At 50.0% G+C, this 18,444-nt stretch overlaps 9 protein-coding genes and 1 pseudogene across 10 annotated transcripts; 6 read left to right on the forward strand and 4 right to left on the reverse strand.

Annotated features, from left to right (window-relative positions):
• Positions 1 to 498: 498 nt before the first annotated feature.
• Positions 499 to 3,258, forward strand: BO94DRAFT_87181 (uncharacterized protein). Its single transcript, XM_025617719.1, has 7 exons — positions 499 to 833; positions 884 to 1,726; positions 1,775 to 1,841; positions 1,891 to 2,056; positions 2,108 to 2,288; positions 2,336 to 2,497; positions 2,547 to 3,258. The coding sequence occupies exons 1-7, from the start codon at positions 664 to 666 to the stop codon at positions 3,028 to 3,030; spliced, it is 2,073 nt and encodes a 690-aa protein (XP_025467172.1). The 5' UTR covers positions 499 to 663; the 3' UTR covers positions 3,031 to 3,258.
• A 38-nt stretch (positions 3,259 to 3,296) lies between these two features.
• On the reverse strand, positions 3,297 to 4,631 carry BO94DRAFT_586169 (alcohol dehydrogenase family protein; the record flags this gene model as incomplete). The annotated part of the gene is made up of 5 exons (XM_025615747.1): positions 3,297 to 3,480; positions 3,529 to 4,224; positions 4,267 to 4,361; positions 4,407 to 4,458; positions 4,507 to 4,631. 5 exons carry the CDS (start codon positions 4,629 to 4,631, stop codon positions 3,297 to 3,299), a joined length of 1,152 nt encoding a protein of 383 aa, XP_025467173.1.
• A 74-nt stretch (positions 4,632 to 4,705) lies between these two features.
• Positions 4,706 to 6,808, forward strand: BO94DRAFT_624757 (aldehyde dehydrogenase family protein; the record flags this gene model as incomplete). Its single annotated transcript, XM_025617244.1, has 8 exons — positions 4,706 to 5,358; positions 5,412 to 5,493; positions 5,547 to 5,784; positions 5,839 to 5,926; positions 5,976 to 6,033; positions 6,078 to 6,588; positions 6,644 to 6,709; positions 6,752 to 6,808. Exons 1-8 carry the CDS (start codon positions 4,980 to 4,982, stop codon positions 6,806 to 6,808), a joined length of 1,479 nt encoding a protein of 492 aa, XP_025467174.1. The 5' UTR covers positions 4,706 to 4,979.
• Positions 6,809 to 7,255: 447 nt separating this feature from the next.
• BO94DRAFT_517815 (putative alpha-L-arabinofuranosidase) lies at positions 7,256 to 8,351 on the forward strand (the record flags this gene model as incomplete). The annotated part of the gene is made up of 1 exon (XM_025610009.1): positions 7,256 to 8,351. Exon 1 carries the CDS (start codon positions 7,338 to 7,340, stop codon positions 8,349 to 8,351), a length of 1,014 nt encoding a protein of 337 aa, XP_025467175.1. The 5' UTR covers positions 7,256 to 7,337.
• A 31-nt stretch (positions 8,352 to 8,382) lies between these two features.
• Positions 8,383 to 8,512, forward strand: BO94DRAFT_t172 (annotated as a pseudogene). Its single transcript has one exon. The product of its transcript is annotated as a tRNA-OTHER (tRNA).
• Positions 8,513 to 8,853: 341 nt separating this feature from the next.
• BO94DRAFT_87230 (uncharacterized protein) lies at positions 8,854 to 9,745 on the reverse strand. Its single transcript, XM_025617720.1, has one exon. It carries the CDS (start codon positions 9,554 to 9,556, stop codon positions 9,047 to 9,049), a length of 510 nt encoding a protein of 169 aa, XP_025467176.1. The 5' UTR covers positions 9,557 to 9,745; the 3' UTR covers positions 8,854 to 9,046.
• Positions 9,746 to 10,148: 403 nt separating this feature from the next.
• On the forward strand, positions 10,149 to 11,554 carry BO94DRAFT_535742 (lipase family protein). The gene is made up of 4 exons (XM_025611852.1): positions 10,149 to 10,472; positions 10,526 to 10,691; positions 10,747 to 11,083; positions 11,144 to 11,554. The coding sequence occupies exons 1-4, from the start codon at positions 10,391 to 10,393 to the stop codon at positions 11,447 to 11,449; spliced, it is 891 nt and encodes a 296-aa protein (XP_025467177.1). The 5' UTR covers positions 10,149 to 10,390; the 3' UTR covers positions 11,450 to 11,554.
• A 1,224-nt stretch (positions 11,555 to 12,778) lies between these two features.
• On the reverse strand, positions 12,779 to 13,316 carry BO94DRAFT_546811 (uncharacterized protein; the record flags this gene model as incomplete). The annotated part of the gene is made up of 2 exons (XM_025613308.1): positions 12,779 to 13,138; positions 13,191 to 13,316. 2 exons carry the CDS (start codon positions 13,314 to 13,316, stop codon positions 12,779 to 12,781), a joined length of 486 nt encoding a protein of 161 aa, XP_025467178.1.
• Positions 13,317 to 14,265: 949 nt separating this feature from the next.
• On the reverse strand, positions 14,266 to 14,831 carry BO94DRAFT_575639 (uncharacterized protein; the record flags this gene model as incomplete). The annotated part of the gene is made up of 2 exons (XM_025615087.1): positions 14,266 to 14,649; positions 14,709 to 14,831. The coding sequence occupies 2 exons, from the start codon at positions 14,829 to 14,831 to the stop codon at positions 14,266 to 14,268; spliced, it is 507 nt and encodes a 168-aa protein (XP_025467179.1).
• Positions 14,832 to 16,347: 1,516 nt separating this feature from the next.
• Positions 16,348 to 18,383, forward strand: BO94DRAFT_87246 (FAD-dependent oxidoreductase). The gene is made up of 3 exons (XM_025617721.1): positions 16,348 to 16,545; positions 16,628 to 17,114; positions 17,174 to 18,383. The coding sequence occupies exons 2-3, from the start codon at positions 16,819 to 16,821 to the stop codon at positions 18,201 to 18,203; spliced, it is 1,326 nt and encodes a 441-aa protein (XP_025467180.1). The 5' UTR covers positions 16,348 to 16,545; positions 16,628 to 16,818; the 3' UTR covers positions 18,204 to 18,383.
• Positions 18,384 to 18,444: the final 61 nt, after the last annotated feature.

An 18,444-nucleotide genomic window follows, 5' to 3' on the forward strand; every position in this document is an offset into this window, starting at 1 on the left:
GCTTCTCTTCCTCAGAAGCAAAGCCCGAATTTGCATCAGTTTGTTTTTATTAGCTTTTTAGCATACCTCACTGAGCATTGGAATCAAGAGTTAATTTTACTCTGGTATAAGTTGACCGGTTCCGACGTGAATCAGGTGATTGGGTCACGCCTTGTTCGGTCGTTTCCTTCCCCTCCTCTTCCTTCCCTCAACAAGAACCCCCCTCCCTATCATCACATTATCTTTATCAGTCTCACGGATCGTGGACTAGCAGTTATCATACCTCGGTCTTAGAGCCAGGTCAAGGCTCATATCTCACCAATGACCCTCCCGTCCTCAATTCAGCCCGACATCTCTTCGGGTCAGAATCGGCTACTGGGTACACTCAACTGAGGGGATGAGAAGGTGAGTGATAGTTTCTAGTCCTATAGGATGTATCATGGGACATCTTTGACCGGTAATAGCTGTCTACTATTATACAGCATCTCTCGGTTTTCGGTTTCTTCTCCCCCGATCAGGATGACTGAGTTGCCGACTCTCCGTCTTCCCCGCACGCAATACCCGGCTCCTGCGCCCACGTCCTATACTACTATCTCTCGGCTTCTCAGCGTTGTTGTTGAATAGTCCTTCCACAGCCAAGAATACAAACCAAGTTAGAAAGCTACACAAGCCCCCCCCTCGGGAATGCCACCAAAACCTTCCCACTCACACCGAAGAGCGCAGAAGCGAATTGCCGTCGCATGCCATCGGTGTCATTCCCGCAAGGTGAAATGCAACGCACAGAATGGCGTTTCCTGCAGCGGCTGTTTGGCAAGCAACACTCCGTGTGTCTTGATTGATTCTCAGCGGGGGCGGTAATTCTCGACACCACTGCTCCCGATGAAAGATGTGCTCACTCAACCAGTTATGTCCGACAAGCCAAGCGATCAGCCCATTCCGCCCTCCAGTTTACTAGAAACGCCGAGATGGAGACACGTCACCCCCCTCATGATGAAGCCCATATCGCCGTTACCTTGGACCAGTCTGATGTCGCGCAACCGTCGGCTCCACCGGCCCGTCCAGATGCAGATGCAGACTCGAACAACCGGTTCTACTTGCACATTGCCGACCAGGGGGTCAGGTCCTCACCAGCGCCTATCACGGACGAAGCAAGCACTCTTTTCTTAGGCGAGTCATTCAGCCTTACGTACGTAGTCCACGATGTTCTAGCTCCGTTCCTCTGCAAGACCCCGGCGTTCCAAAAGCGGTTGCACTTCCCCATCGCCAAAGGTTTCGACCCCAGTGACCAAGGGCAGCATAATATTGTCCAGGCGCAGACTTGTCTGCTGGAGAAGCGAGGCATCTTTTTCCTTCCCAGCGATGATGCCCTCCAACGACTACTTCTGGTCTATTTCCGATACTTTCACCCGGCATTTCCAGTCATCCGTCGGTCAGAGTTCTTACAAAAATGTCAGTCAAACCAAATGTCTCTACTAGTCCTGTGCGGGGTCCTCATGGTCGCTACAACAATGTGCAGTGGTGCCGATCTAGCTTTGGCCGGCTTTCCCCATAGACACCAGGCCCGTGAGACCTTCTACCAGCAAGCTCGAGCCCTGTACGACTCGGACTCTGATCCGGACAAGATAAACAACGTAGTCGCTGTATTTCTTCTCAGTTTCTGGTGGGGTGGCCCCAACGATCAGAAGGATTCTTGGTATTGGCTGGGGATTGCCATTGGAGCTGCGCAGAGTCTGGGATTGCACCGTTCGTAAGTGAAATCTTTTACCCCCCATGTAACCGGTGACTGATCTAGTAGGACATCGAAATCCCACATGAGTAGCCAGACTGCTCAGTTATGGAGAAGAATCTGGTGGAGCTTGCGGGTTAGTGCCCTGTCATTGACTTACTGACCCCATCTAATGCGATATCCAGATTCGAGATGCTCTTGTCAGCGGATCAATCGGCAGACCCCAGCACTTTTCCGTTAACGACTGCGATGTCGAGATGCTGGATCCCCGAGACTTGGAAGATTGTGAATTCCTCGCTGGCTCCGAGGAAGAACACTATTCAAGTCAAATGGCTCATCTATCTACCATATGTAAGCGTCTTGTGCCAATTCAAACGCCAAACTAATTGGTTTCTGGCGTAGTCAGCCGCATTGTGGCATCACGATATGCCGCACAACACCCAAGTGATGTTAGTGAAAAGCTTAAACTAGAAAGTGAGCTTGATCATTTCCGAGCACAAATACCACGGGAGTTACAGTATCAGGGAATCGATAGTGAGACTGGGAAGGGCCTATGGCCCGTAATGCTTCTGATGGCTTATGAGTTAGCATTGCCAAGGATGCGCACATGACAATTGCTGACATTTACAGCTTTGGAATCATCTTGCTCTGTCGGCAACCCCGAAGCACCCGCGACGAAAACGAAAAGCTATGGGGCAACCACCAGAAGGCTATGGCGGCAGCCAACGAGGCTACCCGGTTAATGGAGGATATTTTGGCAGCCTCCATGGGGAATGTGTGCCAAATTCATACGTAAGCAATCTGCATCAATTCTTCATTCGCAGACCTACTGACTCGCCAGAATCCCGGCTCTTTTCAATTCGCTGGCAATGCACGTCTTTTCTATGTGCACATCTGGCAAATTTGGTCGTGATCTGGCAGAAATCCGAGCACAGGTCTGTATGCTGGGACTGACCTCGTTGCAGGAGAGCTGGCCCGTCAGCGGCTGGATCTTGAAGCTGTTTATGGATATCATGGAAAGGCTGAAGAACATCACACGATGCCAAAATACCCAGCGGGATCAAGAGACTGAATTAGATGCCGATTCATCCACACGACAGTCATCTAAGGGCAGAAATATAGATCCTCCAACACCATCGCCGTTCACCGAGCCAGGGGTAACCCTGACGAGCACCGAAACTCTCAATCAACTAGATACAGCCTTTGCTGGCGACACGGATATTTACCCGAATCTGTTTGTGATGGACGACCTATTTCAGGATCCGAGCTTAGAGCAAACCTCTTTCTTTGACCTCCTCAGACTGCCTAGTTTGGATCTAATATGATGCTACAAGCTGTGGTAGCTTTATTGTAGAGTATGAAACTACCACGGCTCTGACTCGAGCAATAAATTCCCCGACGACCACTGAGTCATATTGCTCAGTGAGATGCTCCAGTAATCATCCTGACAGGGAACTAGTCAATGCTCAATCATACTGTCGGCCACATATCCTTGCTAGATGCGAATATAATGGTCATCCTTAATACAGCAATGATGATCCCAACCATACCCGACTTGCATTCTGTGACTGTGCTAATAAAAGGTATATGCCTACTCTGACACCTGCAGGATTACCTTTCGCGCCTTTCGCTGTTCAAATAGATGGTAACCAACTGCGGCCTCACTGAGAGGCAGTTCATGCGTGATATAGTCTTTCATCTGTTCCTTATTTTCTCTCAGACACTGCAATGCGTCATGAAACACAGTCCTGACTGGGACTCGACCAAAATGGGCACTGCAATGTAAGTCAGCCAAGCCTGTCTTACACCGAAAAGTAACTTACTTGATATTCTTGAGATAGCAATCCAGTCCCGTGAATGGCAAATTGCCCTGGTGAAAGCCAATAGAGGAAAGTACGCCGCATGGTCGCAGGAGTTCAAAGGCCGATTGCAAGGCAGATGTGTTGCCGACGAGTTCAATAACGGCGTCTGCGCCTCTGTTTTCTGTCGCTGCTAGCACGCGTGCTTTGACATCGTCTTGCCCCAGAATCAGCGGGATCGCGCCGAAATTCTCGGCTTTCTTCAAGCGATCTACGACCCCATCAATGGCGAAAATGGTCCCCACGCCTTTCGATCGAGCCGTAGCTATGGCACAAATGCCTACTGGTCCGCAACCAAGGCACACAACAACAGACTCTTTTACCGCTAAGTCAGGCCCCGGAATAGAGTGGGATGATGAGGCAAAGCTGTTGGTCATCTGGATCCCAGTCGGTGGAGATGTGGAACTGGTGAGCCTTGACTCAAACTGTGTTTTGAGACTCTGGATTGCTTGCGAGGCCGCGTAGTATCCAGTAGGGAATATGTCACACATCATGATCAGAAGACGGTGGTCCAGGTCGAAGGGAACGGGTTGCAAGGTGCCATCTGCAAATGGTACTCGTGCGTATTCGGCCTGTCCTCCATCCAGGAGCTGCGTGCCAAATGCGGTACCTTTGACACATCGGTTGGTCAGACCTCGGCGACAGAACCAGCATTTCATACTGCTCTTGTTAGTGGTGCTTGATAATATTTGACACCCTTACCAGACAGCAGAGAAGATAGACACCACTTCTTCTCCTACAGAGAACAATGACACTTCACTGCCAACTTCCTCGATTACTCCGACAAATTCATGGCCCTGCATATTTGGTTAGAAGTATTTGGAATTACAAAGGAGACTTACCATGATATGTCCGGTTCCTGTTTTTTGGTGTCCTCGATACATATGGAGCTCACTGAAGCTGATTAATATACGTCACTACTTTATATGGTTGCATTCATACCTGCCACATATTCCGGCATATCGTACACGGACGATCGCATCTGTAGGGTCGATTATCTTCGGTCTGGGGCGGTCTTCGACAGCAATCTCAAATGGACCACGAAAAACAACTGCCTTCATGGACATTCTGGATGGATTGGGAAGTATACTGTAAGAGAATAGTCTGATGAGTTGACATGCTGGCTTTAACTTGTTGGCAGCTCATTCTATATACCACTCAAGCCTATGTTCGGCTTCTTACGGTCTGCAAGAAGCCGAGAACCCGATATACTGGGAGATGCCGCAATCACTTCGGCGGCCCTGTTTCATCCGCTTTCTGGTATAGTTCCGGACATTATCTCCTTGGTCTTCTGATCCCTCAGACGTTCCTCATCCAATTACGCGGCAGAAGTAACTTCGCATATATAATCACAGAGCATCCTCATTGATGATCACCATCCACCTCAGATCATTTCAGGCAAGCCTTGCATCAAAATGACCGCAGATCTTTGCAACCTTCCTCTTCCCATCGCCTTCAGCAATATTTATCTTAATGGGGCCCACACACCCTCTCACTCGTCCGAAACCTTCAGTCTTCACAACCCCAAGGACGACACCCTTGTGGCCGAAAACATTCCCGTCGCAGATGAGGTCGACGTGGATAAGGCCGTTGGATACGCAGAGTCAGCATTCCAGGGTTCTTGGTCTAAATTCTCGGCCGCGGAACGCGCAGCCTGTTTTCGTCGGTTGGTAGATTTGCTTGAAGAACGGTTGGAAGAGATCCTTCGCCTGGATTCGTTGACTACCGGAAATCCGGTGTCACTGATTCCGACGAGGGAAAAGGGTTATATCATCAATTGTCTGTTGTATTATGGTTCGTTATTCCAAGCCTCTTTCTTTGGCTTCTATGAGTCTGACAAAGACCAGCCGGATGGACGGACAAGCACCGTGGCGATTACTTCCCCGCGGATGATGGATTCATCAAACTCGTCAGACACGAACCATTAGGGTGAGTGCTGTGCCTATGCAAAAAAAAATCCCGACCGTCTAACACGACCGCAGAGTGTGTGTCGCCATCAACCCATTCAACTCCCCAGTGGCATCCCTGTTCATCAAAGCTGCTCCTTGCCTCGCCACGGGGAACGTTTTGATCGTGAAACCATCGGAAAAGAGTCCTTTAGGCTCGCTAGCCATCATGCCGCTCTTCGAGGCAGCCGGTTTTCCTCCGGGTGTGATTCAAGTTCTCACTGGAGATGGGAGGACTGGGGCGCTTCTGGCGAGCCATATGAGGGTTCGTAAGGTATGCTTTCTTCAATGGCTCTTACATGATCCGGTAGCTGATGATCAATTATAGATTAGCTTCACGGGCAGCATATCCGCAGGAAAAAAGATCCAGGTTGCTGCTGCACAGAGCAATCTGAAGCGTGTTACATTAGAACTTGGTAAGTCTCTCACTAAGAGTGTTCTGTGGATGCATGATAATGTGTGTAGGTGGGAAAAGCCCAGCCATTATATTCCCCGATGCGGATCTTGAAAACGCAGTGACTTGGTAAGATTGCTGTCTTTGGCTATGATCTAGCTAATATGTCTCAGGACCGTCAATGCAATACTCGCTCGAACCGGGCAGGTCTGTGTCGCTGCGTCACGAGTGTACGTCCACCGATCCATTATCGACGATTTTCTCCAACGCTACACAGCCAGAATGAAGGCTGCTGTGGACGACATGGGTGACCCACAAGATCAAGGATACAAGTACGGGCCGTTGGTAGACACCAGTTCGTTCAAGAAGGTCTCTGCTATGATTTTGCGCGGGAAACAAGAAGCTCGATTGCTGGTCGGAGGAAACCGAATTGGGGATCGGGGATGTTTCATCGAACCGACTGTTTTCTTTGACCCAAAGCCAGGGGCGGAAATATACCAGCAAGAGGTATTTGGTCCGGTTTCGGTAATTCGAGTGTTTGATGCGGAGGATGAGGTGGTTGCAATGGCTAATGATACCGAGTATGGTCTCATGGCGGGGGTCTTTACGGCGGATTTGAACCGTGCGATGCGGGTTTCAGAGAGAATTGAGGCGGGTGTCTGTGGAGTGAATTGTGTTAGTGTGGTACGGAGCTATTGATGGCTTGGACATGGATGTGTTGAGGCTGACTATGGCTTAGATGAATGTGCAGGTGCCGTTTGGGGGGAAGAAATCGTCGGGGATTGGGAGGGAGTTTGGTTCTAATGTGAGTATCTTGTTGGGTTTGGAGCAAGGCTGATGTGCATAGGCCCTGGATGCTTATACAGAGCCGAAGACAGTTTTGATTTATGTTGGAAAGAACTAGGTCTACCTGGACTGGATCTATATACTTGGTTTCAATGTTTGTTAGTCTCATCTCGTTTCATCGTATGCTATTCACTGCATACACTACACGGGAGTTATTGAGCAGATTCACAGCTACTCCAGCAGTCTGTTCCGGTCTGCAGATGCGGGGTTGAAGAGATCATCGCGTATAAATTGAACCAACCCCCGGATGGCGAAGGGTTTCTATTCAATGGTATTTCCTGTGTTGGTCTTGCCATCACGTTGACTTATGGGTCATGATTTAGCACATAATCTTGACGAAGAGACACATGCCTCGGGATTTGGAATTCGATTTGCCTAAATGCATTGAAGAGCTATTCAGCCGCCGGCTAATATGTACGAATCCGTCACGGGGATGCAATACATTCTGGGATTTTGGAGTAGCATTGTATCATCGATTTGAAGGAACTGCCACAAACATGTGCACATAACATATAAAGCCAAGGTATGTTTCCATATCATGACCCTAAACTGCATTAATGCGATTACAATCATAAGCCAGATCCACAATGCTCATCTTTCTCCTACTGCTCGCCACCATTTGCTCTGCCACAGCCAGCGGCAACCTATTCATCAGAACCAGCCTACCCACGAGTTTCGAATGGGACTCGAGTGCCATCCTCATCGCTCCCAAGAACGACAGCCGAGACATTGCAGGGATCAAAGACCCCTCAATCATCCTCGTGGATGGAACATACCATGTATTCGCAAGCACCGCGAAAGAATCCGGCTATAGTCTGGTATACTTGAACTTCACCAACTTCGAAGACGCCAAGTCGGCTCCCTTCTACTACCTGGACCAAACCGCGATCGGAACCGGCTATCGCGCTGCACCTCAGATCTTCTACTTTGAACCCCACGATCTGTGGTATCTGGTCTACCAGAACGGTAATGCAGCCTACTCGACCAATCCCGACCTCAGTGATCCAGCGGGGTGGAGCGCCCCGACGAACTTTTACGCCAGCCAGCCCGACATCATCGCGGACAACATCGGAAACGGCTACTGGGTGGATATGTGGGTGATCTGCGACGCATCAAGCTGCTACCTCTTCTCCTCCGACGATAATGGCCATCTCTACCGATCGGAGACCGCCTTTGCCGATTTCCCGTCGGGAATGGGCAACACCGTGATCGCATTGTCCGACGAGGCCGACATATACGATGTATACGAAGCATCCAACGTCTACCACATCGGCGACAACCAATACCTCCTCCTTGTGGAGGCGATCGGCAGCGACGGCAACCGATACTTTCGCTCTTGGACATCGAATAATCTAACGGACACCTGGACTGGGCTGGCCGACACCGAATCAAACCCCTTTGCCCGATCGAATAATGTCCAATTCAACGGCACAGCCTGGACCAAGAGTATCAGTCACGGCGAGATGATTCGGACGCAGGTCGACCAGACCATGACGATTAGTACCGGTCAGTTCCGGTATCTCTACCAGGGAGTGGATCCGGCTGCCAGCGAGGATTACAACGCGTTGCCGTGGAGGCTGGGCCTGTTGACCCAGACTTAGTTCAAGCCAACGGCGACTTTTCCAACGAGTTGTCTCGGTGGCGCAATTGGTAAGCTCCTCTGCCTTAAGACATTCCATCACTCGGTTACTAATTCAATTCAACAGGTTAGCGCGTACGACTGTTAATCGTGAGGTTGAGAGTTCGATCCTCTCCCGGGACGCATCTTTTTTGTTTTTTTTTTTGCTGCGGTGTTTATCTTGTGTCTTCTTTTTTTTTTTTTTTTTTCTTCTAGTCGGTCATTGATGGCATTGTGCTAATAATAAGAATGTTGTTTGCAATGGATTGTTGAGGCGGGTCGTGGCATTCTTTAGTTGGGGATCTCTGAAGCTGTCTTTGTTGTAGCTGTCTTTGTGTCGGTTGACGGTGGTTACCAACCAGCACTGCCCAATTGCATGTCTGATCATTTACTGTGTTGAATCAACACATCTAGGATCTAGGAGAAGGGTGGGTGAAGAATGGAGTTGGCTGGGTGCCACTACATCATCGTAAGTACACCTATATCGCTGTTACACTTATGATCGACGGATACATCTGATCTATCTATAAAAGGAGCGGATATATATATCTCGAACGGCTAGCTTTTATGCCCCCAAAGTTGTAAGCACCTCGAATGACCAACAATCCTCCTGGGACTCTTATAACAACAAGTAGTACTTTGAGCAATTATGATGCCTTTGAACAACTCGATGACCCTCTACCGTACCGCCTCAGGTGCTGCGATGCTGTGAGGAACCATGAGATCACATGACCCACGGCAACACCCTAGAATTTCCCCAAGGAATGGCCCCGTCAGAACGTCGAATTTGGTCACCCACAGGATGCTATCGGACCCCAACGGGCACAACGGGCCAAACGGGCCAAAGACCCAAACCATCAGGCTGATGGGATGTCCTGTCAACCCATCGGTGAGAGATCCCCAACTGCCGGCGAAACCTGGGAGAATTGAGAATTGCACCCCGACGGTCCCGCGCGTAAATCCCGCGCCGGGAGCTCCGTCTCTACGCCGGATCGCACCATCCAACTCTATCACCACCACCACATGCAGCAAACTCCTCGTTGATCCTATCCTCGTCCCGTCTATCACATGTTGGACCAGGATGTCCATCGGAGACCGTCTTTCTCCCGACCTGATGATAATGTTGCAGCTGTAGACGCGGAAACATGCAGCAGGAGCCTTGTCCGCAGGATGCCAGTCCCTGTCCATTAATGCATCCAGATAATGTTATCAGCTGTCAGACTCAGACTGCAGAACTCCTGCAGAAGAACACGAGTGACCCAATCCTTCAATTTACCACCCCTTCCTGCACCCACGACTAAGCTTTTTCACCCTTAGCGCCAGTCACTGGGCTGATCCAAGTTTATTATCCACTTGCTGCTCCGATTAGTGGAAGCACAAGGCTCATTTACCCCCTTCCCCCATGGCTATCTACTAGTAGTCCGCCTGGCAGGCACATGGTGGGGATCACTGGCTGAGGCGAGGCATTCTAGAAAGCTGGTCAACTCGAGCCCCGAGAGTGGGGCGCCACGTCCACCTTGGTCCGACACGCGTGGCCTGAGCGTGACTGCCGAAGCAATCTGCACTATGCAGATTGTAGAAAGCGCCAGTGATGGTGTCTTCCCCTGGCACGGAGGCCCGGCGAGTCCCGAAAGAAAGCCCTACCCCTTGCAGCCAACATGCCCGAGCAAGTTCCAAGGGTTGCGACGGAGTCCCGGTCAGGCACGCCCGCTGATTGGCGGCTGGTACTTGCTGGGGCTAAATCCTGGCTCTCCTTTTCAGCGCCAGGAGCGTCTAGTCGCAATTCCTGCGCCATTGCGACGCCTCCTATCATCGGCCGGGGTAAAAAGTCCTGGTTCGTGTCATCGTTCCTCCACGGGACTTCCCCGACAGCCATGGCCCGTTGACGGCTCGTTTGTCCCCGGTCCATCCCCGTCTCTTCATCCATTCCCCCCTATAAAGGGGAGATCGCCACCGTGGTCAGACCTGGAATTCAGCAGATCATCTCCTCAATTGCATCCTGCGTGTTTCACCGATCTCATCATGTTCTTCCGCAGAGAGTTGGGGGCTGTCGCAGCCCTATCCATGCTGGCCCATGCTGCCCCTGCCCCGGTGCAGCGTAGGGGTATGTCTCACCTGTGCCCTATTTACAGTACAATTATATACTAACCCCGCTAGATATCACCTCTGCCGTGTTGGACAAGATCGATCTGTTCGCCCAATACAGCGCAGCAGCCTACTGCAAGTCCAACATTGAGTCGACCAGCACGACTCTGACCTGCTCCGTGGGCAACTGCCCTCTCGTCGAGGCCGCGGGTGCCACCACCATCGATGAATTTGACGAGTATGCCCATCCCCTAACCCTCCTATACCCCCTCCCTCCTACTAACCCCCCATAGGAGCAGCGAATACGGCGACCCCACCGGATTCGTCGCCGTCGATCCAACAAACGAGTACATCGTTCTCTCCTTCCGAGGCAGTTCCGACCTCGAGAACTGGATCGCCAACCTCGACTTCGGCCTCACCTCCGTGAGCGACATCTGCTCCGGCTGTGAAATGCACAGCGGCTTCCACGAAGCCTGGGAGAACATTTCCGCCACCATCACCTCCAAGGTGGAGGCCGCGGTTGCCGAGTACCCGGATTACACTCTCGCATGCACGGGACACAGCTACGGCGCTGCTCTGGCTGCCATTGCCGCGACTGTGTTCCGTAACGCGGGCTACACTGTTGAACTGGTACTTCCCCCCATCCCTTCTCCTACCTCATCAGGAGAAATCCTAACTAACAAAAAACAGTACAACTACGGCCAACCCCGCATCGGCAACCTCGCTCTGGCCGAATACATCACCGACCAAGACATGGGCGGTAACTACCGGGTGACTCACACCGACGATATCGTCCCCAAGCTGCCTCCCAAGTTGCTGGGTTACCACCATGCCAGCCCCGAGTACTGGATCACCAGTGGTAATGATGTGACGGTGACGGTTGATGATGTTGAGGATATTGTGGGGATTGATTCTACCAAGGGCAATGATGGCACGCTGCTGGATAGCGTCAAGGCTCATCGTTGGTATACCATTTATATTAGTGAGTGTTCGTAATCACCCCTAGTACACATATCTCGGATATACTGGTGGTTGGTTAGGTTGTATATAGGTTTCATGTGGTATTTATGTTATGATAATAGTAATTGATGATTGTTTACACTCTACCTACATACTGTATATATATGTGTGTATTTATTAACTAGATACTTACTTACTCTATGTTTATGACTATCACTACTAGTAGTAAATAAAGCAGTAAGTAAGTAAGTAGTTTGAGAAAGTCCCGCCGACCGAAAAATCCCCGACCCGCCCAAACCCAAACCAACCCCAACAAAATACTAACCTCCCACGTTTACTTTGAATGTTTCACTTAACGGCAAAAACTAACCTAGATCAAGCATAGATTAGATTTCCCCCAATCCTAACCAATGATATGCCTCCCCTGGTAAGTATCCGGATCCACAGTTCGGGTTTCCTGACTCGTAAATAAATGGAAATTAAATAGTACGTACTTACTTACTACATAGGTAGTAGTGTGGGTGGGTTGATGGGTGTTGGGTCCGTGGATTGGGTGATTTATTTGTTGCATGGTGGGGGAGGAAATATAATTGTTAGGGTGGGTGTAGGTAATTATTGCTGGGGTTGGGGTTGGTTGGGTTTAGATACCTAATGAGTAGTGAGTAGGTAGTGGTGTATAGTTAGGGGTACCTAGGTTAAGCTATTAGTATTTATTTAGGTAGGTAGGTGTAGGTACTAGATAGAGGATTAGGTTAGGGTTAGTATGTACATAGTGTAGTGGGTTGGTTAGCGTAACGGTTTGGTTGATTTGCCTGGGACTTATCTAGGAGTTAGGGGATGAGGGAGGGATCACATCTTTGGATTTTTGATTGGAATGTGTCTTAGGGAAGTTGAACTGATTTGTTGGGATTGGATCGCTGTACGTAGTACTATCTATTTGTTTATTAAGGCAGGTGTGAAGTGTGGGATGTGACTGACGGGAATCTACATTCAGTTCAGGAGGAAGATACTACAGTACTGTGTACTATGTACGGAGTAGAGTGTAGACGTATGCAGCGAAAGAAAGTTAATATCTACGTCCAGAATCTCAGAAAATAGGATGAAGTGGAAGTGGTGGGGACGGAGATCCGAGACGGGACACAACCGGATTGATTAGCTCGAAACAGCAACTGCGCCGAGCCGGGGAAGGGCCAGATAATTGATAAGATGCGATCAAACGATTGAGTGTGGACATGGGTTGGGTACGTGGTTTGATGATTATTCCGAAGGAATTATTGATTAGTAGAAAACATATGATCGGGTAATGGACAGAATATAATCACTGCATCTGGCAAATAAGAACAAAGAATACTTAGAGGTTCGTGATCAAATCATCTTTCTCCTCAGACCAATCGCCCCCTCAAGCAACGAAATACTAGCATCTCTCTCCCCATAATTCGCCTGCAACCCCACCTTCAAAATCTCCGACTCGGGAACAAAAGCCACAGTCAACCTCTTATCACGAAGTGCATGGCAATGAAACACGGGAAAATATTGCTCCAGTCCCAGGAATTCGCGCAGTGGCTCAGTGCAGGTGCATTCGTACATCTCAGGATCGCAATAGTAGAAGACCTTGAGGAAGGCCTTATCTTCTGCAAGTTTCTCGATTGCTGGCTCGAGATGGTCTGCTTGTTCCCAAGGATCTGTGTAGTCGCAGTCGAGACATACATAGCTATAGATCATTGCCTATGTATGATATATCAGTTATTTGTATGGGGTGTGGAGATGAGGAACTTACCCGAGACCTATGAGGAGGACGACCACGGTAAAGAGAGCAGGATATGCGGCGATCATGGAGATATTTACGGATCAATCCATCGGTTTTTGGTCCAAGTGGCTCGGAGGGGTCGATTGAGGTAGTCATTTTGGGTGGTGAGAGAGAAATTGGAGATACTGGTTGATCTATGTGATGTTCGTATGGAGGGATGGAGGTTTAAATATTGCTCTTGGAGGACTAGACTGCAGGTACAGCGTGGAAGATATCGATTAGCTTTCCAGGATGGACTGCACAAGGCATTTTACAATCGGATATTTGTTCAGTAAATGTCTCTTCTTTATCTCTATTATCTATATCATGATGTTGAACTTCCTTATACTATTATATCATATGGCAGCCTCCTGCACGTCATATCGCTAGGTGTAATGGAAACAGCAGCCTGCCAGATTCTATCCGGGCTCTAGCCAATATCATTTCGGGATCATCCGACCGGCAGAAAGCTTGGCTTGTTTATTAATAAGGTTACACAGATCACTTGACCTTTTTCTTTGTAGTATTCTCATTGTCTCGGAATCATCATATCATGATACCTCTTCAAAACTGTGTGTTTCCTGGAAGTGGACAAATGCTGGGATTTTTGCATCTTTGCAAATGCGCTTGTCTTGTAAAAATGCTTTAAACGGGAATTTCAGTCTGGGTCAGGTAATTCTCTCGAATAAATCTTATAAGATAGCTTTATCCGATATCTTAACGTTGAGCCAAGTATTGCTGAGGATTCTATCTGATGGCGACTAGGACCTATGAGTCTTTCCCGTGCCCTGTCTTATAAAATGGGGTATTGTGATGTGCTGGTATGCACACAATGCACATAAATAGATGCACGAGTCATATAAATATATTGCAACGTGGGTTTATACCTACAGTCGACGGCATTCGCCTACAAGGTAACGGTAAGAGCCCAGTGAATTATAGAGAGCATGGGAGTCGTCCATCTAATTTAATATCATCAACGAGTTTGATCGACACCATAAGAAGAAACAATAAGGAGCCTATCGCATCTCAACACATCCAGCTTATTTAGCGCTGAATCAACATCTCATTCACGAATCCCAGCCATCGACCATTCCCCCGGACAATACCCCGACAACAACCGCATGAGCTCTTCATCAGAGCCTTCTCTCCCAGTAACAAACGGGCAGATGTTCGATCGTCTTAACTCCCCCGAAACCTTCAATCTCTCCTGTACCACACATTCTGGAAGAAAGATGAACAGCGGGGCCGAAACACAGCGTACATGAACGTATCCCACCGGAATGTCTGATCCAGACCAGAGCTTCTGACATGATCCCGTCCAGGTACCTTTGATACACTGACCTTCTCGGATGGTTTCAAACGCTGTGTGTATCACGTCATCAAGGCTGGGTGCGACGGAGCCGGAGTCCTCGGGGTTCGGGTCATGTTTGATACTGTAGATTTTGAACTTTGATGCGTCAGGTATGATTCGGATGCATATTGAGGATATAAGTCATGAGTACGTACGCAATTGTCCGAATAATAGAGTTTTGCTTTTATGTTTTTCTCTCGGAAAGCAACATTAATTCGTTCAGTGATGTTTTCGTCGTTGTTAAAATCGTAAAGGGAATAATCGAAGCTGCTGGACATTTTGGATAGTTTTGAAGTCGACAAGGTGTAATGAATTATGTATGGTCAGGGTTATTGTTAGATACGGATCAGAAGAAGGAGAGTATGTGGAGAAGAATTGTATCTTTATAAAGTTTCCAAACTTCCTTACAAATATTGGAAGTTGCCCTGAGTTTGTTGTCATGCGCCGCGGAAAGTCTCATCTCACAGGGCAGATGTCTGTAGAAGCCATCTTACAGAACTTCGGATATCTGCAAATGACGACTCATTGTATTTAAATTCTATGATCAGTGTATCACGGTGGCACCATATATCAAACGTTCCGGTGCGTCGTGTCCCTGGGTTTGGGACCGCATCCGGCCTTCTTAGCACTACCCGAAAGATCCTAGGACTCGAGATTTGACATTGCTTTCATCTGGTGACAGTTGCCATATTTGTCTCGTATGCAGGCTGTCCGAATTTCTTGCACAATAGGCAGATCGGTCCAACTCTCCCAGTCCACGTTCCTGTAACCACTCCACAAGCTCTCCGATGACGTGAGGTGGAAGCTCAACCGATGCAGATGCATCTATCCGAATGCTCTGGTGATCTCATGGCTGTTTCGGATATTCTTCCAGATGATCCACCAATCGCTTTCTATCAACTGATTCACAGTTATTGGTTATTTTGCCTGGTATCGTCATTTTTTGGGTTGCCCGCAAGAAGGGTCAAGTCTCTGGTAGGAGCGAGATTGCTGACTCGTGCTCCCTGTATCCGATCAATCATGTGTAACCCTGTGACCGCCACCACAGTCAATAGTCGATCAGCCAAAGCGCACTCAGTAGTGACAGACAATTCATTGATCAGATCCGGGGTGATGGGCGAGCCAGTGATAGTCATGTGTAGGGGGCGGAGAGGAACACAAACGGTGACTCAGTCTTGAGAACCCTCCGTATTATATCGTATTATCCCGCTGCCTCATCTTGACATGACATGCCAGGCGCTTCTCACGCTGCTTAGACGGATTCACATCTTTTTACAAGTCGCATGTGCTGATCGCCCTCGAGGTTGATCTACTCGGTCGAATGATTCGTCCGATTCTGCTGTGATGCAATTGACGGAAATGGCATCATAGAGGCCCCCCCTGGCTGTGGGTTGTGACAGATCAAGAAGCGCTGCATCGATGAAAGATCGATGAAACGGAGGGAGGAGCCTTGATGCTATCTCACGTGGGCCACTGTTGTGTCCGGTGGTGTAGTCACTTACAGCGTTGGTACCTTGTAATAAACCTTTTGGTGACCTGGGCTCTCTTTTCTTACTTGTTAAAAAAAAGGCACTTTAAAATGCAATACTATCCTCCAGATTCGACGGCATCAGGGGGATTTGAGGCCTGAGGCATGAAACGCTGCTCGGAAAAAGATGCTATATATAGTACTTCGTACCATCCAATCGGAGTCCGCCAGACACATGACAAAGCGGAAGCTGCTCGGAACGGATGATTCCAGCTCCGGGGTCCGAGTCACTTGACCGACCGTCAACTTGACCATAGTCCATCAGGCATCGACTCGGTCGATCTTCTTTCTCCTTCTAACTTTCCATCTTCTCCCCACTTGACTTGACCGGCTCCACCTGTCAACCCACAAGAGACAAACTCCTCTGAGTCAGCGGAGATATCCCAACCAGGGGCTGCTCAAAATGGGAACCTGAGCATGGCCATCGTCAAGGGCACGGCCTCACCCAACTTGATCTGCACCTTGTGAGACTTGCGAGGAGGATGGCTAAGGCGGATCGTTAGATCCCCGCTAATGCTGGCTCAGTTGGCTGATATGCTAGAACAGACGGCCCGACCAATCGCCATTTCAGAACCTTGAATCTCGCCCCCGATGGCTTAAGCTTCCTGCAAAAGTTCCCACTTGGTTCTGTATGGCGTGCCGGTCCGGCATCCGAATCGCCTATATGATGGACCGTCTCCCCCTCGCTGTCCTCCTTTTCCCAACAGACAGCACAACCCCCCATACTTCTCGCAACCATGTCACCTACCCCTTTCAAAGTCATCGTCGTGGGCGGCGGCCCAGTCGGTCTCACAGCAGCTCACGCACTCAGCCATGCGGGCATCGATTTTGTCGTACTCGAACGCAGGGACTCGGTGGTCCTCGACCAAGGCGCCAGTCTGGTTCTTGGTCCCCCCACGCTGCGAGTGTTGCACCAACTGGGCCTCCTCGATCCACTGATGGCCGTTGGCGGGGAGATTAATACGAACGTGTCGCTTACCCATCAGGGGCACGAATTCCGCGACTCCGACTGCTTTCGAATTATACGGAAAAAGTACGTCCCCCCTCAATGCACCAATTCGTGGTGACAGCATGCTGATCGCTGCGCACCAGCCATGGCAGCGCGCCGGTCGCCTTCCACCGTGCCCACCTGATCCAGACTCTGTACGACAAACTGCCCGAGAAAGCCAAAAGCCAGTACCTTGTCAACAAAAAAGTCAGCGATATCGAGTCGCACGATACGGGGGTCCGAGTCACCTGCGCCGACGGCACCGCCTACGATGGATCCATGGTTATCGGGGCGGACGGGGTCCACAGCAAGACACGGCAAGTGATGCGCCGGCTCGCCTTGGCTGCAGATCCCACGCGGACCTGGGATGCGGAGAACCCCTTCACGGCCGAATACAAGTGTATGTGGTGCAGTTTTCCCCGGAGGACCGAGACTGGAGAGTCCACCGAAACCCAGAACATAGACAAATCGGTCATGTATCTCTCCGGGCGCGAGCGCGGGTGGATCTTCCTCTACGAGCGCCTGCCGCAGCCAACCACCGAGCGAATCAACTACACCCCCGAGGACATCGAGGCCATGGCGGCGCGGTTTGCCGAATACCCCATCACCGAGACGCTGCGAGTGAAAGACGTGTACGCGGAGCGATTCACTGCCGGCATGGCCAATCTGGAGGAAGGCATCCTGGAGCACTGGGGATGGGGACGCATGGCCCTCGTGGGAGACGCATGCCACAAATACACCCCAAACGCGGGATTGGGCCTCAACAACGGCATCCAGGATGTAGTGGTGCTGTGCAACGGATTACACAAGGCGCTGCAGAGCGCGACGGGGGAACAACTGGACACGACCACGTTGGGCCGTGTGTTCGACGAGTACCAGACGGAGCGAGCGGAGCCGATCCTCAGGGATGCGAAACGGTCGGCGCAGGTGACGCGGCTGCATGCATGGGCCAGTACGTTTTACTACATCATGGCGCGGTACATCCTGTCGTGGGGGTGGATCGAGGGGCTGTTGCTCAACTATCAAGCTGCTCCTAAGATCAAGCAAGGCGCAGTGCTGAAGTACATCTCCGCCACGGAGCCATTTACGGGGCTTGTCAAATGGGATCATCCATTGGATGGAAGCAGCTGTTGAACTCAAGTAGGAACATACCTAATCTTAGCGGCAGTTCAGTGTTTCATGATCTTCCTCAACCCTTCCACCAATCCATCAACCGATAAAACTCCGAGTAACTCGCCTGTCCACCTACACCCCAACAAGGCAATATCCCTCTGGAGACCGTCAGACGCACGCGATATTTGTGGAAAATCCGCCATCGGCTGCTGAATCAGATGCGGGGAACCTCCATCGGATAAATCCTCCAGCACAGCGCCCT

Source organism: Aspergillus sclerotioniger (assembly GCF_003184525.1).
Source record: "Aspergillus sclerotioniger CBS 115572 chromosome Unknown BO94scaffold_15, whole genome shotgun sequence".
NCBI lineage: Eukaryota > Fungi > Ascomycota > Eurotiomycetes > Eurotiales > Aspergillaceae > Aspergillus > Aspergillus sclerotioniger.

Bases quoted from the DNA above. Each gene is read 5' to 3' on its own strand.
- BO94DRAFT_87181 (XM_025617719.1), top strand. From the start codon at position 664: ATGCCACCAAAACCTTCCCACTCACACCGAAGAGCGCAGAAGCGAATT. The intron at 1,727-1,774 runs GTAAGTGAAATC...CTGATCTAGTAG, and splicing joins AGTCTGGGATTGCACCGTTC to GACATCGAAATCCCACATGA. The intron at 2,057-2,107 runs GTAAGCGTCTTG...TTTCTGGCGTAG, and splicing joins GGCTCATCTATCTACCATAT to TCAGCCGCATTGTGGCATCA.
- BO94DRAFT_87230 (XM_025617720.1), bottom strand. From the start codon at position 9,556: ATGGACAGGGACTGGCATCCTGCGGACAAGGCTCCTGCTGCATGTTTC.
- BO94DRAFT_535742 (XM_025611852.1), top strand. From the start codon at position 10,391: ATGTTCTTCCGCAGAGAGTTGGGGGCTGTCGCAGCCCTATCCATGCTG. The intron at 10,692-10,746 runs GTATGCCCATCC...AACCCCCCATAG, and splicing joins ACCATCGATGAATTTGACGA to GAGCAGCGAATACGGCGACC. The intron at 11,084-11,143 runs GTACTTCCCCCC...AACAAAAAACAG, and splicing joins CGGGCTACACTGTTGAACTG to TACAACTACGGCCAACCCCG.
- BO94DRAFT_87246 (XM_025617721.1), top strand. From the start codon at position 16,819: ATGTCACCTACCCCTTTCAAAGTCATCGTCGTGGGCGGCGGCCCAGTC. The intron at 17,115-17,173 runs GTACGTCCCCCC...GCTGCGCACCAG, and splicing joins TTTCGAATTATACGGAAAAA to CCATGGCAGCGCGCCGGTCG.